Source organism: Suncus etruscus, chromosome 5, assembly GCF_024139225.1.
Source record: "Suncus etruscus isolate mSunEtr1 chromosome 5, mSunEtr1.pri.cur, whole genome shotgun sequence".
Taxonomy (NCBI): Eukaryota; Metazoa; Chordata; class Mammalia; order Eulipotyphla; family Soricidae; genus Suncus; species Suncus etruscus.
Window position 1 is genome coordinate 94663788 of NC_064852.1, and position 16765 is coordinate 94680552.

At 42.1% G+C, this 16765-nt stretch overlaps 2 protein-coding genes and 1 non-coding gene across 5 annotated transcripts in view; 1 reads left to right on the plus strand and 2 right to left on the minus strand.

Moving 5' to 3' along the window:
• Positions 1-16765, plus strand: part of SLC25A12 (solute carrier family 25 member 12) — a 225189-nt gene that overhangs the window by 15065 nt on the left and 193359 nt on the right. The gene's annotated exons all lie outside the window — the stretch shown is intronic.
• On the minus strand, positions 64-170 carry LOC126010472 (U6 spliceosomal RNA). Its single transcript, XR_007496500.1, has one exon. It is a non-coding gene; the product is annotated as a U6 spliceosomal RNA (small nuclear RNA).
• Positions 16373-16765, minus strand: part of HAT1 (histone acetyltransferase 1) — a 52504-nt gene continuing 52111 nt past the window's right edge. Inside the window, exon 11 of the mRNA XM_049773453.1 lies at positions 16373-16666. Coding sequence (XP_049629410.1) covers positions 16499-16666 — 168 coding nt within the window. The 3' untranslated portion in view covers positions 16373-16498. The remainder of the gene's footprint in view (positions 16667-16765) is intronic.

Here is a 16765-nt window from a genome sequence, read left to right on the forward strand (position 1 = left end):
CTAATTTGGACCAGGTGCTTTCATTTTCTCCCTCAGATTTATTTATTTATTTATTTTTTTTTTTTAAATATGGAACGCTTCACGAATTTGCGTGTCATCCTTGCGCAGGGGCCATGCTAATCTTCTCTGTATCGTTCCAATTTTAGTATATGTGCTGCTGAAGCGAGCACCCTCAGATTTATTTTTAAGAAATCAGGCTAGTTATGCTATTTCTTGAGCACCATGTTCTTGAATCCTCTTTCATTCTTCACTTAAAAAAAAACAGAGCTACAAATAGCTTCACCAAAAAGTGTGTGAGATAAGTTTGCTAGTGTCTTACTTTTCAAAACTAACTTAATTTTGCTCTCCCATTTGATTATTATTTGGGGAATTTAGGATTCTAGATTCAAAATAACTTGGAAGATACATTTTTGGGGGCCACATCTGGCAGCACTTAGGGGCTACTCCTGGCATAGGGGTCACTTTATGAGCTCAGGAATCACTCAGGGCAGGCTCAGGAAATCATGTAGGATACCTGGCATCAAAACCAGGTTAGCTGCATGTAAGGCAAACACCCTAGTCACTGTACTATTACTCCTGAACCTGATGATCCACTTTTTAAAAGCATGAAGTGTGAATGATAAGAACTCTACTGCAACTTAAATTTTCCTGCAGAGGAGGCTGGAGAGATAGCACAGCAAGGGCATTTGCCTTGAGCGCAGTCAATCCAGGATGGACAGTGGTTCGAATCTTGGCATCCCATATGGTCCCTCATGCCAGCCAGGAGCAATTTCTGAGCGCAGAGCCAGGAGTAACCTCTGAGCACCACTGGGTGTGATCCAAAAATTTAAAAAAAATTTCTCCAGGGTTGGAGTACTAGTCGAGCAGATAGGACACTTACTTTGCACATAGTTTTATTTTTGGCATCAAATATGGTCTTCTTTTTTTTTTTTTTTTTTTTTTTTTTTTTTGGTTTTTGGGTCACACCCAGCGGTGCTCAGGGGTACTCCTGGCTGTCTGCTCAGAAATAGCTCCTGGCAGGCACGGGGGACCATATGGGACACCGGGATTCGAACCAACCACCTTTGATCCTGGATCGGCTGCTTGCAAGACAAACGCCGCTGTGCTATCTCTCCGGGCCCCAAATATGGTCTTCTGAGCATTGCAGGAGTGGTCCTGGAGTATAAAGTCAACAATCCCTGAGCACCCTGTGACCTAAAACCAATAAAAACATTTATTTATTTTTTGTTTTTGGGTCACACCTGGCTGCACTCAGGGGTCACTCCTGGCTCTACACTCAGAAATTGCTCCTGGCAGACTCGGGGGACCATCTGGGATGCAGAATTTGATCCATCATCCTTCTGCATGCAAGGCAAAGGCCCTACCTCCATGCTATCACTCGGGGCCCCTCCCAATATTTTTTATTTTCTCTGAAGCTCCCAAATTGCCATTTTCCCCTCAAAGCATTTAGAATCTTGTTTATGTTAGTGTTCTGAAGTATATTTAACCTACATGTGAATCTTTTAAGGTAAGTGGTAAAGTATGTAAAAACTTAAATGAGTTATACAAGCCTAGACTAAAATACTAACTCTGCCACTTATGGTGTGCATTTTGGCAAATTGATCTTCCAGGACTTCACATATAAGGAAAATATCATGTGCTGGAGAGGAATGATGTTAGAACTGAATGATGTTATGATTGATGCAAGTGCTTAGCAGCAAGTGTGCTCAGTAAATGTTAGTAATGATTTCTTCTTGCTCAGCAGCCCTTAGAGCGTCTCATTTAAAGACCCATTCTTCATCTCTGAGGAATTATTCTCCCTTTATAATGCCCTATTTGCTTTTCCACTCTTAAACAGAAGTTATAAGAGTTCACACATTGGGGCCGGAGAGATAGCACAGTGGCGTTTGCCTTGCAGGCAGCCGTCCCAGGACCAAAGGTAGTTGGTTTGAATCCCAGCGTCCCATGTGGTTCCCCATGCCTGCCAGGAGCTATTCCTGAGCAGATAGCCAGGAGTAACCCCTGAGCACCACCTGGTGTGGCCCAAAAAAAAAAAAAAAAAAAAGAGTTCACATATTGATCCTCTATTTGATCTTTCCTTATTCTTTTGGATATTCTGGAAATTCTTTTTTTTGTTTGTTTGTTTGTTTTTGTTTTTGGGACACACCCAGCAGTGCTCAGGGATTACTCCTAGCTGTCTGCTCAGAAATAGCTCCTGGCAGGCACAGGGGACCATATGGGACACCGGGATTCAAACCAACCACCTTTGGTCCTGGGACGGCTGCCTGCAAGGCAAACGCCACTGTGATATCTCTTGGCCCATATTCTGGAAATTCTTTTTTTTTTTTTTTTTTTGGTTTTTGGGCCACACCCGGCGGTGCTCAGGGGTTACTCCTGGCTGTCTGCTCAGAAATAGCTCCTGGCAGGCACGGGGGACCATATGGGACACCGGGATTCAAACCAACCACCTTTGGTCCTGGATCGTCTGCTTGCAAGGCAAACACTGCTGTGCTATCTCTCCGGGCCCATGGAAATTCTTAACTTTATGCCCAACTTTCTATTGCTTGAATTAAAGGGACTGTTTTGAACTTCCAAAAACATTCTTATTCATAGTTCGTTTTAAATTTTTCATTAAAAAATTGTCTTTTAGCACCATACCCTGAGCACACAGTGGTGCTCAGGGCTATCTATGGCTCTATGCTAAGGACCACGTCCAATGGACTAAAGGGGACGATATGTGATGTGGAGGATCAAACCCTGATCTGTTACATGCAAGGCACACACTGAACCCACTGTACTATTGCTCCAGACCCCAGAGTCCCTTTATTTGGAGGGGAGGGGGCACACCTGGTAATGCTCAGGGATTACTCCTGGCTATGAGCTCAAAAATCGCTCCTGGCTTGGGGGATCATATGGGACACTGGGGGATCGAATCACAGTCCATCCTCGGTTAGCACATGCAAAGCAGAGCCCTACCAATGCGCCACTGCTCTGGATGGCCAGAGTTACTTTTTATAGCAGTATTTTTTGATAGATGCCATATTTTTTTCTAAATTTTATTTTGAAAACTTAAAAAAATTAAAGATCAAAACAATCAATGGATACTTGTATATACCTACTACCTAGATTAAGCAATTGATAATTTTGGTTAAATTTACCTTCTTCATACACTATGTCATCCTACATAGACATTTTATTTTGGACCATTTGGATATAAACTTCAGACATTATGACTCAGCTTCTAAATACTTAATGATGTGACTCTTAGGAATGAAGATAGTCTACACAATCAAACATCATTATTACAACACAAGAAAGATTCCATATCACCCAACTCATTCATATTTTCATGTCTCTAATGTGTGCACAAAAAGGTAAAATATACATTTCCATCAATGTTTTTATGATGTATCCCATATTTTCAAAATAGTATTTATAAGGGGCTGGAGTGGTGGTGCAAGTGGTAAGGCATCTGCCTTGCCGGTACTAGCCTAAGACAGACTATGGTTTGATTCCCAGCATCCCATATGGTCCCCCTAGCCAGGAGTAACCACTGAGTGTCACTGGGTGTGGCCGAAAAAACAAAAAAAAAAAAAAAGGGGCCGGGCGGTGGCGCTAAAGGTAAGGTGCGCCTGCCTTGCCTGCGGTAGCCTTGGACGGACCACGGTTCGATCCCCCCGTGTCCCATATGGTCCCCCAAGCCAGGAGCAACTTCTGAGCGCATAGCCAGGAGTAACCCCTGAGCGTTACCGGGTGTGGCCCAAAAAACAAAACAAAAAAAAAAAAAACCAAAAAAAAAAAAAAGTCAAAATAGTATTTATTAAAAAAAGAGTTTTACTATAACATTGCTTATAAGAAATGATAGGAAACAATTTAAATATTAAATCCTCTGTTGGGGTTGGAGTGATAGTACAGCAGGCAGCATGCTTGCCTTGCATGTTGCCAATCCAAGTTTGATCCCCAGCATACCATGTGGTCCCATAAGCACAGAGTGAATCCGAAGCATAGAACTAGGAGCAACCATTGAGCATTGCCGGGTGTGGCCCAAAATCAACAAAAAAGAAATCCTTCATTAATACAGGATTGCATTAAATATATTGAAACCAAACTATAAACTATCAAACAGTCATTTAGAATTAAGGAATCTTAGTGATCTACTATAAAGATGAATTAAATTCAACTGGGAAAAATTCTGTGCATTGTAAATACTGTGTCACTATTTTTGTTACAAAAATTTGTTAAAAATTTTCAGACTTATAGTTGAGGAATAAAAACTGAAATGTAAAAATAGTTGCTGCTGGAAAAGTGAACTGAGTGGTAGGGCATTTTACTTTCCATAAAATATTTGAAATACCAAAAAATAAATTACTTGAAATACCAAAAATACTTGCCTATACAAGGAGATGTGATAATGTCTGGAGACATGCTTTATGTCACCACTGGAGGTGAGGGTAGTTGTAGAAAAGTTGTAGAGTGGTTGTAGTCATCTAGCTGGTAAAGTCAGGGATGCTATTACCTAGTCCATAATCACAAGTTAGTCACATACAACCAAGAATGATCAAGCTCAGAATGTATGTTTGCTGCAGGTCAGTTCTTTTGGATGTTAAGGTTTAAGAAAAATATCAATATTAAAGTGACAAAGATAAGTGCATGCCTAAGCTTTTTTAATCTTTGTTTGGGGTCACATCCGGGTGTTCTCAGGACTCTGGCTTTGCTTGACATGCTTGGGGGACTATAACTGGGTTCCAGGGATTGGACCTGGTTTGGCCTCATGCAAGGCAGAAGTCCTACACACTATATTATCACTCTGGCCCCTGCCTAAGCATTTTAAATCATTGTGTCTTTACAATCATTTCTATTTGTAAAGGGAGATAGATTCTATAATCATAGTTCATGCTAATTAACTACTATAAGTGTAATGTAGTCATTATAAAATAGGTGAAATCCTGTGATTTCTAAGACTTTTATTATTGGTAATACTTGCTTATATGCAGCAAATATTTAAGCATACACATTGCAGCATTGATGTAATGAAAATATTGAAAAATGTAGGGAGATGGGGGGCATTGGTAGTGGGGAGGGTGCACTGGTGAAGGGGGATATTCTCTTTATGACTGAAACCCAACTACAACCATGTATGTAATCATGGTGCTTAAATAAAAATTTATTTTAAAAAGGAAAAAATAATAAATACATTTTGGAAAAAAAAAGAAAAATGTAAACGGGGCCTAATTTAACAGCAATGACATATCCATACAATGGAGTACTATGCAGTCATCAGCAAGAAAGCTTTAATAATCTTGTTTGAAAAGCAAGCTAGAGGGGCTAAATAATATGGTAGATATAGTACTTGCTTTCAACATAGCCAACCTGGGCTTAGTCTTAAGCACTACATATGACCCCCTGAACCTGTTAGTAGTGATCTCTGAGCACTAATGTGTGTACCTCCCCCTGCCCATAGAAAGCAAGCTAGAAGTCTATCTGAGAAGTTAACATATAGATATAAAAGCAATTATATATTTTTAAATATATATATATCTATATAATTTTTTTTTTTGGTTTTTCGGGTCACACCCATTTGATGCTCAGGGGTTACTCCTGGCTAAGCGCTCAGAAATCGCCCCTGGCTTGGGGGGATCATATGGGACACCGGGGGATCGAACCACAGTCCTGATCCTTGGCTAGTACTTGCAAGGCAGACACCTTACCTCTAGCGCCACCTCACTGGCCCCCAAAATATATATTTTAAAGTTGTGAGTTTATTGTATATGTAACAAAATACATGCATAAAAGGGGGGGTTAGTTGTCTTCTGTTTTGATTTTTTTTCGTTTTTGTTTTTTTGGGGGGCCACACCCGGCAATGCTCAGGGGTTACTCCTGGCTGTCTGCTCAGAAATAGCTCCTGGCAGGCACCGGGGACCATATGGGACACCGGGATTTGAACCAACCACCTTTGGTCCTGGATCGGCTGCTTGCAAGGCAAACGCCGCTATGCTATCTCTCCGGGCTCGTTAGTTGTCTACTGAAGGCTCCTCTGCCTCCTGGATTTCTTAGTATATGTGCTGCCAAAGTGAGCACAGCAATACATATTTTTTTATTTATCAACGGATCTCTGAAAGTAAAGCAAGATGATCAGTAACAGCAGTTGTTTCTAAAGAATAGAGGTGAAGCATATTTCATAATGCCATTTTGCTTTTTTTGGTTTTGTTTTTTGGACAACTACTGGCTCTGCACTCAGGATCAAAGAGGACTGAATCTGGGTCAGCCACATGCAAACAAGCACCTTAATGACTGTACTAACACTTAGGCCCATTATTTTGCAGCTTGACTATGCATATTACCTATTGAAAATACCAACGTAGGGTGCTCGGCATTGCTTAGGAGTTACTCCTGGTTCTGCATTCAAGGATCACTTCTGGCAAGCTTGGGGGACATATGGGATGCTGGGATAGAACCTGGGTCAGTGAGTGCAAGGTAAGTACCCTACCCATTGTACACCCTCTCTGGCCCCAATAATCTTTTTTTTTTTTTTTTTTTTTTTGGTTTTTGGGTCACACCCGGCGGTGCTCAGGGGTTATTCCTGGCTGTCTGCTCAGAAATAGCTCTTGGCAGGCACGGGGGACCATATGGGACACCGGGATTCGAACCAACCACCTTTGGTCCTAGATCAGCTGCTTGCAAGGCAAATGACACTGTGCTATCTCTCCGGGTCCAATAATCTTTTAATTATAAAAAACCTTGAGGGTCAGAAAGCTTGTATAGAGTATCTAAGCAATTAATTTCCTTCCATTTAGCCAACCCTAGTTCGATCCCTGGCAATAGTGGGAGGGACCTCTGAACCAGAGCTGGAATAGCCCCCAAACATGATGGTTGTGGCCCAAAGCCCCAGTAAGATCCTAAACTTATAAACGCATTTACGAAAACAAGCTGGGGGCCAGAGAGATAGCATGGAGGTAAGGCATTTGCCTTGTGTCCAGAAGGACAGTAGTTCGAATGGAGGCATCCCATGTGTTTCCCCATGCCTGCCAGGGGCGATCTTTGAGTGTAGAGCCAGGAGTAGCCCCTGAGTGCTGCTGGGTGTAATCCAAAAAAACAAAACAAAACAAACAAACAAACAAACAAGCAGGGGCCAGCGAGGTGGCGCTAGAGGTAATGTGTCTGTCTGCCTTGCAAGCGCTAGCCAAGGAAGGACCGCAGTTCGATCCCCGGGCGTCCCATATGATCCCCCCAAGGTGGTTCGAATCCTGGCATCCCATGTGGTCCCCCGTGCCTGCCAGAAGTGATTTCTGAATGCAGAGCAAGGAGTAACCCTGAGCAACACAGGTGTGACCCATTCCTCCTGTCCCCCCGCCAAAAAAAAAAAAAAGCAGATAAAGCAACCTATCTAAAACTGAAGGTGATTCGAATCCCAGCATCCCATGTAGTCCCCATGCCAGGAGTAACCTCTGAGTGCCACTGGGTGTGACCCAAAAACCAAAAGAAAAGAAAAGAAAAGAAAAGTAGATAAGAGTTACCTGATGAGGATTTGATCCCAGCACACCTAGCCTAAGCACTACTGTGGTGCTTAGCTCTAGTACTATAGAGCCCTGTAGTCCTCAATAGCCCAATTGGCAAGAATCTCCAGGAGTGTCCCCCTTAGATCTGAGCAGTACTTGGAACTCATCCTCCCAAATCCAGCTAATTTATAGTTGGCTGCTGAGGTCCGTTTTTAATATCTTCTAATTCTGATATGGCATTTGAAGCTTTGCTTTCTTGAAGCACAGAAAGCTTAGCTTTCTTCAAGTAGGTAAGGATGGCTGTGGATCAAGTTGGTCTTCAGAGAAAGCTCTTAGATGACTCTAAGGCAGGGGTCTCAAACTCGCGGCCCATGGGCCGTTAGCGGCCCTCCAAACGACATTTTGTGGCCAGCGGCCGGCCTTCAAATATCGCAGTATTCGCGATTATTCGCTTACCAATTAATCGCAATAAAAATCGCATTAGTGGGGCCGGAGAGATAGCATGGAGGTAAGGCGTTTGCCTCTCATGCAGGAGGTCATCGGTTCGAATCCCGGCGTCCCATATATGGTCCTCCCGTGCCTGCCAGGAGCAATTTCTGAGCCTGGAGCCAGGAATAACCCCTGAGCACTGCCGGGTGTGACCCAAAAACCACAAAAAAAAAAAAAAAAAAAAAAAAAAAAAATCGCATTAGTAAGAAAAGAATTGCATTAAACATTCACATTCCCCGAGCAGTTCCGTTCGGGGTATACAAATGTTTAATGCGATTTTTTTGCGTTTCTTTTTCTTTTCTTTCTTTTTTTTTCTTTTTCTTTTTTTTTTTTTTTGGTTTTTGGGCCACACCCGGCATTGCTCAGGGGTTACTCCTGGCTGTCTGCTCAGAAATAGCTCCTGGCAGGCACGGGGGACCATATGGGATACCGGGATTCGAACCAACCACCTTTGGTCCTGAATCGGCTGCTTGCAAGGCAAACGCCACTGTGCTATCTCCCCGGGCCCCAATTATTTTTCTTAATAGTGCGATTTTTTATTGCAAATATTCGGTAAGCGAATAATCATGAATACTTTGCACCTAGTGCAGACGTCATTTCTGCTACTCCTGCCCGCTGTCCCTTGCATTATCAGAGGCCTAAGGGAGAGAAGGGAGAGAAGTTTATTACAGAATTAGATTTTGCCATACCTTCATCATGACTTCATCAAAACCTGCAGTGAAGAGAAAGATTGATGACGAGCACAGACAATTTCAGGAAAAGTGGGAGACGCAGTATTTCTTTGTTGAGCACAGGGGCATCTCTACATGTCTTATTTGCTCAGAGAAAGTTGCAGTGCACAAGGACTACAACTTGAAACGCCATTATTCAACTAAACATGCTGAGGAATGTGCAAAATATCAAGGAAATGAGAGAGCCAAACAGGTTGCCAGTCTTAAAGCATGTCTAATGAGGCAACAAGATTTCTTCAAGAAAGCAACCAAAGAGGATGTTGCATCAGTCGAAGCTAGTTACATGGTTAGTGAGATAAATGCGAAGGCAGGGAAACCATTCACAGGAGAGTTTGTTGAAAAATGCATGTTACAGGCTACAAGTATTATCTGTCTGGAAAAGAAAAGTCAGTTTAGCAAAATTAGCCTTTTTGCCAACACTGTGTCAGAGCGCATTTCTGACATGTCAAGTGACATTTATCCTCAACTGTGAGAAAGCCAAATGTTTTGATGCATACTCAGTTGCTCTTGACGAGGGCACAGATATAACAGACACAGTGCAGCTCACAATTTATGTCCGTGGTGTTGATTGCAATTTTGAGTTGACAGAGGAGCTGCTCACAATAATTCCAATGCATGGCCAGACTACCGCTAATGAGATGTTTCGGCATCTGTGTGATGCCATTGAGAATGCAGGTTTGCCATCGAAGAGGTTTGTTGGAGCGCCATCGATGACAAGGAGGAAAAATGGACTGGTGGCACTTGTTCAAAAAAAAAAACTTGAAGAGGAGGGTGTAGAGAAGGCCATTACTCTTCACTGCATTACCCATCAGCAGGCCCTTTGCAGTAAATGCCTGCCGTGTGACAATGTGATGTCTGTTGTTGTGAAATGCATCAACCAAATCAGATCCAGGGGCTTAAGGCACAGGAGGTTCCATGCTTTTTTTTAGAGGAAATGGAGTCAGAATACGGAGATGTGCTCTGTTTCAGTGAGGTACATTGGCTCAGCAGGGGAAATGTCCTGAAAATATTTTTTGAGTTGAGAGAAGTGAAAGCCTTCTTGGAGTAGGATGGGAATGCTGTTTCTGAGTTGAGTGATCACAAATGGCTCATGGACTTAGCTTTTCTTGTTGACATCACACATAAGCTGAATGTACTAAACAAGATGTTATAAGGGCCCGGGGCAGCTTATCTGTGCTGCCTATGACAACGTGAGAGCATTCTCCACAAAACTTGTGTTATGGAAATCCCAGCTCTCTCAGACAAACTTTTGCCATTTCCCAGCATGCAAGGAACTTGTGGATGCAGGCATACCATTCAGTGGTGAGAAATATGTTGATGCTATTTTTAAGCTAGAGAAGGAATTTGATCACAGATTTGCAGACTTCAAAAAGCACAGAACCACTTTCCAAATTTTTGTGGACCCCTTTTCCTTTGATGTGCAAGGTGCCCCTCCTGTGCTTCAAATGGAGCTCATTGATCTGCAATGCAACTCTGATCTCAAAGCCAAGTTCAGGGAGATTAGTGCAAAAGCAGACATGCATGGGCAATTAATTTTTTTTTTTTTTTTTTAGTTTTTGGGCCAGACCCAGCGGTGCTCAGCGGTTACTCCTGGCTGTCTGCTCAGAAATAGCTCCTGGCAGGCACGGGGGACCAATTGGGACACTGGGATTCGAACCAACCACCTTTGGTACTGGATTGGCTGCTTGCAAGGCAAATGCCACTGTGCTATCTCTCCGGGCCCGCATGGGCAATTTTTGAGAGAATTGCCCCCCAGCTTCCCTGAGCTTTCCCGAATGTTCGAGTGCACCATGTGCCTTTTTGGGAGCACATATTTGTGTGAAAAGTTATTCTCCACATTGAACTTCAATAAGTCAAAGTACAGGTCTAGACTTAATGATGATCATCTTCAAGCCATACTGAGGGTCTCAACTGCTTCCTCTCTAAAGCCAAATGTGGTTAAGATTTGTGAGAAGAAGCGCTGTCAAGTCTCTGGCAGCAAGGAATAGGCAAAAGATGCCATGTTCAAAAGAACTGTTCATGATCTTCACTCAATGTTCTATACATGTTCAGGAGAAATAATTAAAACTCTTAATAATGACATTTGAGGACTTTTTTTTTTTTGTGAAATCCCTTATGCAGCCCTGCCTCACCCCGACTTTGCCTCCTGTGGCCCCCAGGTAAATTGAGTTTGAGACCCCTGCTCTAAGGGCTGAAGTACATGCTTTGTATGTGGGAGTCCTAGATATGACCCCTGGCAGTCTCCTGAGTGCCAATAGGTGTGGGCCTCCAGAGTCGCTCCTCTGCCAAAGAATAAATAACCACCTTTAGAATAGACAGTTTCATACAATAAGTTGAGACATAACCATTTTTAAACACTAACTCTTATAAACTAAACTTTAAAGTTATCTGAATGGAATTTTAATATTATAAGGAAAAAAGATGTAAAAATGGTTAAAACACAAATCTCTCTAAAGATCTAGATTCTAGTACCATACTTTATAAATGATAAGAAAAAAAAATCCTAACACCACTGCTTCTCATAAAGGAAAAAATTTAAGGTGATGGGTTTGTGTGAAAAAAAAGTGGAAAAGTGCAGCAATAAGCAAATATAGATGTGTATATGTCAGATACATGGGACCAAGGCTCCTACTATTAAGTGTAGAAAGTGATTCTTCGGGGCCAGAGATAGCATGGAGGTAGGACATTTATTTGCATTTCATGCAGAAGGTCATTGGTACAAATCCGGCCATCCCATATGGTCCCCCGAGCCTGCCAGGTGTGATTTCTGAGTGTGTAGCCAGGAGTAACCCCTGAGCACTGTCGGTGTGACACCCCCCCCCCCCCGCAAAAAAAAAAAAAAAAAAAAAGAGAAAGTGATTCCTCGACCTTAGAGGTTGGTTTGTAGATTCATGTAGTATTAACTACCATGAGGTAGAGATCTCTCAAACTTTTACCTTCTAACTCAAATGATAATGAACAATCTTTCAAGACCCAAATGTGTACTATTAAACCAGATCTTTGTCCATGTCTGAACTTAAAACACTGCCTTAAAAAAAAAAAAAAAGAGGGGCTGGGCGGTGGCGTTGGAGGTAAGGTGCCTGCCTTGCCTGCGCTAGCCTAGGACGGACCGCGGTTCGATCCCCCCGCGCCCCATATGGTCCCCCAAGAAGCCAGGAGCAACTTCTGAGCGCATAGCCAGGAGTAACCCCTGAGCGTCACAGGGTGTGGCCCCCCCCCCCAAAAAAAAAGAAAGATGGGGCCAGTGAGGTGGCGCTAGAGGTAAGGTGTCTACGCCTTGCAAGCGCTAGCCAAGGAAGGACCGTGGTTCGATCCCCGGCATCCCATATGGTCCCCCCAAGCCAGGGGCAATTTCTGATCGCTTAGCCAGGAGTAACCCCTGAGCTTCAAATGGGTGTGGCCGAAAAAACCAAAAGAAAAAAAACAAAAACAACAAAACAACTGTCATTTTTTTTGTTTCTGAATAAAATTTAAAATTCTTTTTTTTTGTGTGTGTGTGTGGTTTTTGGGTCACACCCAGCAGTGCGCAGGATTTATTCCTGGCTCCAGGCTCAGAAATTGCTCCTGGCAGGCACAGGGGACCATATGGGGCGCCGGGATTCGAACCGATGACCTCCTGCATGAAAGGCAAACGCCTTACCTCCCTGCTATCTCTCCGGCCCCCAAAATTTAAAATTCTTAAAAGCTAATTCTAGCATTCAGACCAGCACTTGTCTGTGGAGTAGTGTTTTATATGTCACTGATTTAGAAGTATATATTTTTCCCCTTTAGAGTTCATCTTCTAAGTATCCAATAAGACATTAAGAAATGTTCAGGGGGGTGGCTGGAGAGATAGTACAGCGGTGGGACATTTGCCTTGCAAGCAACTGACTCAGGACCAAAGGTAGTTTGAATCCTGGCATCCCAAATGGTCCTCTGTGCCTGCCAGGAGCGATTTCTAAGCAGATAGCCAGGAGTAACCCGAGTGCCACCGGGTGTGGCCCCAAAACAAAAAATATTCAGGGACAGAGAGATAGGACAGTGGGTTCGGCACTTGTTCTGTGTAAGTTCTATGACAAGGTGACACAGGTTCTATAGAATTCTGAGCACTGCCTGTAACCCAAAAACAAAAAATTTTTTCTGGGCCAGAGAGATAGTACAGACACTCCTCGCTTAACGACCAATTTCCCTTTGGTCGTTAAGCAAATTGGTCGTTTTTTTGTTTTGTTTTTTTTTTTTTTGGTTTTTGAGCTATGCCCGGTAACGCTAAGGGCTTATTCCTGGCTCAGAAGTTGCTCCTGGCTTGGGGGACCATATGGGACGCCGGGGGATCGAGCCGCAGTCGTCCAAGGCTAGCGCAGGCAAGGCAGGCATCTTACCTCTAGCGCCACCACCCGGTCCCAAAAGTTCCTCTTTTTTTTTTTTTTTTAGTTTTTGGGCCACTCCTGGTTGTCTGCTCAGAAATAGCTCCTGGCAGGCACAGGGGACCATATGGGACACCGGGATTCAAACCAACCACCTTTGGTCCTGGATAGCTGCTTGCAAGGCAAACGCCACTGTGCTATCTCTCCGGGCCCACAAATTGGTCGCTAAGTGAGGAATTGCATGTACTGTATACAGTAGTACAGTATATGTATAGTACATGACAATACAGTATTCTGAATAAGTAAAATAACGAGAAAGATCAAACTGAACACTTCCACTTGTTTTAATTTGCATTGGTTGTATAATTTACACACAGTACTGCAGTGTATTACAAAACATAGTAAAGTAGGTACATTAAAGCACCAAAAACCACAGTACTGTACTGTAGAGTGTACAAGATGGAAAAAGGATAACGTATTTTCCAGTGTATAAGACGACTTTTTTTTTTTTTTTTTTTTTTTTTTTGGTTTTTGGGCCACACCCGGCATTGCTCAGGGGTTACTCCTGGCTGTCTGCTCAGAAATAGCTCCTGGCAGGCACGGGGGACCATATGGGACACCGGGATTCGAACCAACCACCTTAGGTTCTGGATCAGCTGCTTGCAAGGCAAACACCGCTGTGCTATCTGTCCGGGCCCTATAAGACGACTTTTGAAACAAACAAAAAAAATCAACCGAAAATCGAGGGTCGTCTTATACGCTAACTATATCCCGAAAAATGTTTCAATATGCTGCTAAACGAAAACTGTCTGAATATTGCCACAAAATGAATTTTCCAACTCGATCCTGCACCAATCACTGCAAGGCTGCTCGACCGCCTCTCTAACTCAGCCAATCCAAGCAGGCTTTTTATGCATGCAAATTAGACAATGTTCTGGACCCGAATCTACACTGTCAAAAGCCTGCTCAGATTGGCCAGAGTCAGAGAGGAAGTCTATTACAGTAAAACCTTTGAACCTTTGCTTGTTGTGATTGGCTCACTGTGGTACATGAGCACAGAACACATGCAGTACAGGAACGTTCTGTCTGATACAGCGAATATAGGCCTAAACCTATGTTCTAACTGCAAAATTAGAGGGTCGTCTTATATGCCGGCAAATACGGTATTTAAAATAACAGTGAAGAGATGGTTGTAAGTGCGAGCAGTTGCTAAACAGGTAGGCCATTAAGCGAGGAGTATCTGTACTGTGGTGCTTGCCTTGTAAGCTACTGCCCCAGATTTGATCTATGACACTGCATATGATCCCTTGAATTACAGAACCAGGAGTAAATCTTAAGCTAGTCAGGTGTGATTCAAAAACCACCACCACCAAAAACAAAAACAAAAACCTAAAAAAAAACTCCCAACATTGTCTGTTCACAGTACAGCAATTAAGATGCTTGCCTTGGAGTCGATCCAGGTTCAATCCCTGAGTACCAATGAGAGTGCGCCCGCCCCCCCAAAAGAAAAAAAATTTGATTTAAAAAAATTGGGGGGGTGTGTGTGTTGGGCTAAACCCAACATGCTCAGGGATTACTCCTGGCTGTGCTCAGAAATCTCTCCTGGCAGGCTGGGGGACCACATGGGATGCCAGGGATAGAAACCAAATTGATCCTGGGTCAGCCACATGCAAGGCAAATGCCCTACTTGCTGTGTCCCATAATAAAACAATTTTTTTTTTTAAGTTTCTGGCTAATTAGATAGAAAGCAAATGGTTTCCAGTTTCAGAAAGAACTTTTCCAAAATGAGTTTATATATGTTAGACTTTTTATTTTAAATCAAGTTATTTGGTTTTTTGAGGGTCACACCTGGTGGCGCTCAGGGGTTACTCCTGGCTGTGTTCGAAATCACTCCTGGCAGGCACAGGGGACCATATGGGATGCTGGGATTCGAACCACCATCAGTCTTGGATCAGCTGCAGGCAAGGCAAACACCTTACTGCTATGCTCTCTCTGGCCCTAAAATCAAGTTTTATCCACATATGAGAATGAAACTTTTTCAACACGCTAATTCTAGAGATGGCTTAGTACTATGGTATGTTGCCAGTTGTAGCCATTTGTGTCCAAAGTTATTTCTCCTATATTGGACAGGTTTTACTGATAGAAAGCTGATATGAAAACAGTAGAGCACTTGTTCTAGCTGGGATTTTTACCTTAAACATTTAAAACTTAGATATTTTAAAATATCTAAATTGAGGGGCCAGAAATATGGCACAGTGGTAGAACACATGCCTCATAGGTGGGAGGCTCCAAGTTAGATCTCTAGTTCAACTGACAACTCATTTGGGGGTGGGCACACTCGAGTGCTTGGGGCTTACTCCTGACTCTATCCTCAGGTATCACTCCTAGCAGGCTCAGGGGACCCTATGAGGGGTACTAAGGATTGAACTCTAATAAGCCATGTGCAAGGCAAGACCATTATCTGTACCATTACTCTGGCTTCAATATCACCTTTTTTTTTTTTTTTTTGGTTTTGAGCTACACCTGGCAGCACTTGGGTTACTCCTGGCTCTTTGCTCAGAAAGTACTCCTCGTAATCAAACCTAGGTCAGCTGCATGCAGATAATTGCTCTAACTGCTGTGCTTTCACTATGGCCCAACACTGTTTTTTTTTTTTATATAAAAATATGTGGTATACTGGCAACACAAACAGCAAGATTTTAATTTTAATTATTTTATATCAATTTATTTGTACTCTACTTCAATAAAGTAAATTTATCATACTTCGTTTTCTTATTAGAACTTCAACATCTTGGCAACCTTATAGCAAGCAGCAATAGATACACACTTGATTTTACAGAAGACATTTCAATAATGATATATAAATTAGATTTTTATCTTACAATATTATTATTTATAAAATGTTTCTGGGAAGTTGCAGCTGTGATTCAATAACAAAAGACATGCCTTCTAGGTCTGAAGCCCTGTGTTTGATTCCTGGTACCTCAAAAAGAAGTTTATGGCTAACTTTAAATTAGTTTCAACTAATAGTTGATGCCGAACATTGAGGTTTTAGGTTGTATCTGATTTCCTTCCTATTATATACTTTCCAGCAAGCAATAAATAGACATTTACTTAAAACAAGTGAATAACTGGGAACATTTTCTATTTAACCAGATTAAAAAGTATTGAAGAACGTATCACACAGTAACATATCACAACTAATCATTTATTATATTGTTTAAGAAGGGAAGCAATGCAGTGGTATTTCAGAAGCTGTATCTTTTTTAAAGTGGAATATATGCTCATAGACTTTAAACTGTGTTTTAAAATATACAATCTCTGCAAAAGGAAATATTCAACTAAAGATAACTTTTAATGTAAGCAAAATGTTACAAGATCTAAAAATTAAAGTCATCGCTGAATTTTCCACAACACAATGTACAGAAAACTTCAAATTTCTTGTACAGAACAATATACTCTACTCTTGAGCAAGGCGTTCAAGAACACGTCTGTAATCTTCTACAAGTTCTTGAAAGCTTTCTTCCAGCTGTTCATGTTGCATGCTTATTTCTATTTGATTCATCTGGTTTGTCAATTCTTCCGGTCTGAGACATTTTCTCATCTTAGCAAGATCTCTCTGCTTTTTCTAAGCAATAAATACAATTTTGGGTTAGACTAAAAAAAAGTGAACATATCTTTTTATGTTTATAATTTTACATCTTTCATATTAAAAAGTAGTAGAAAT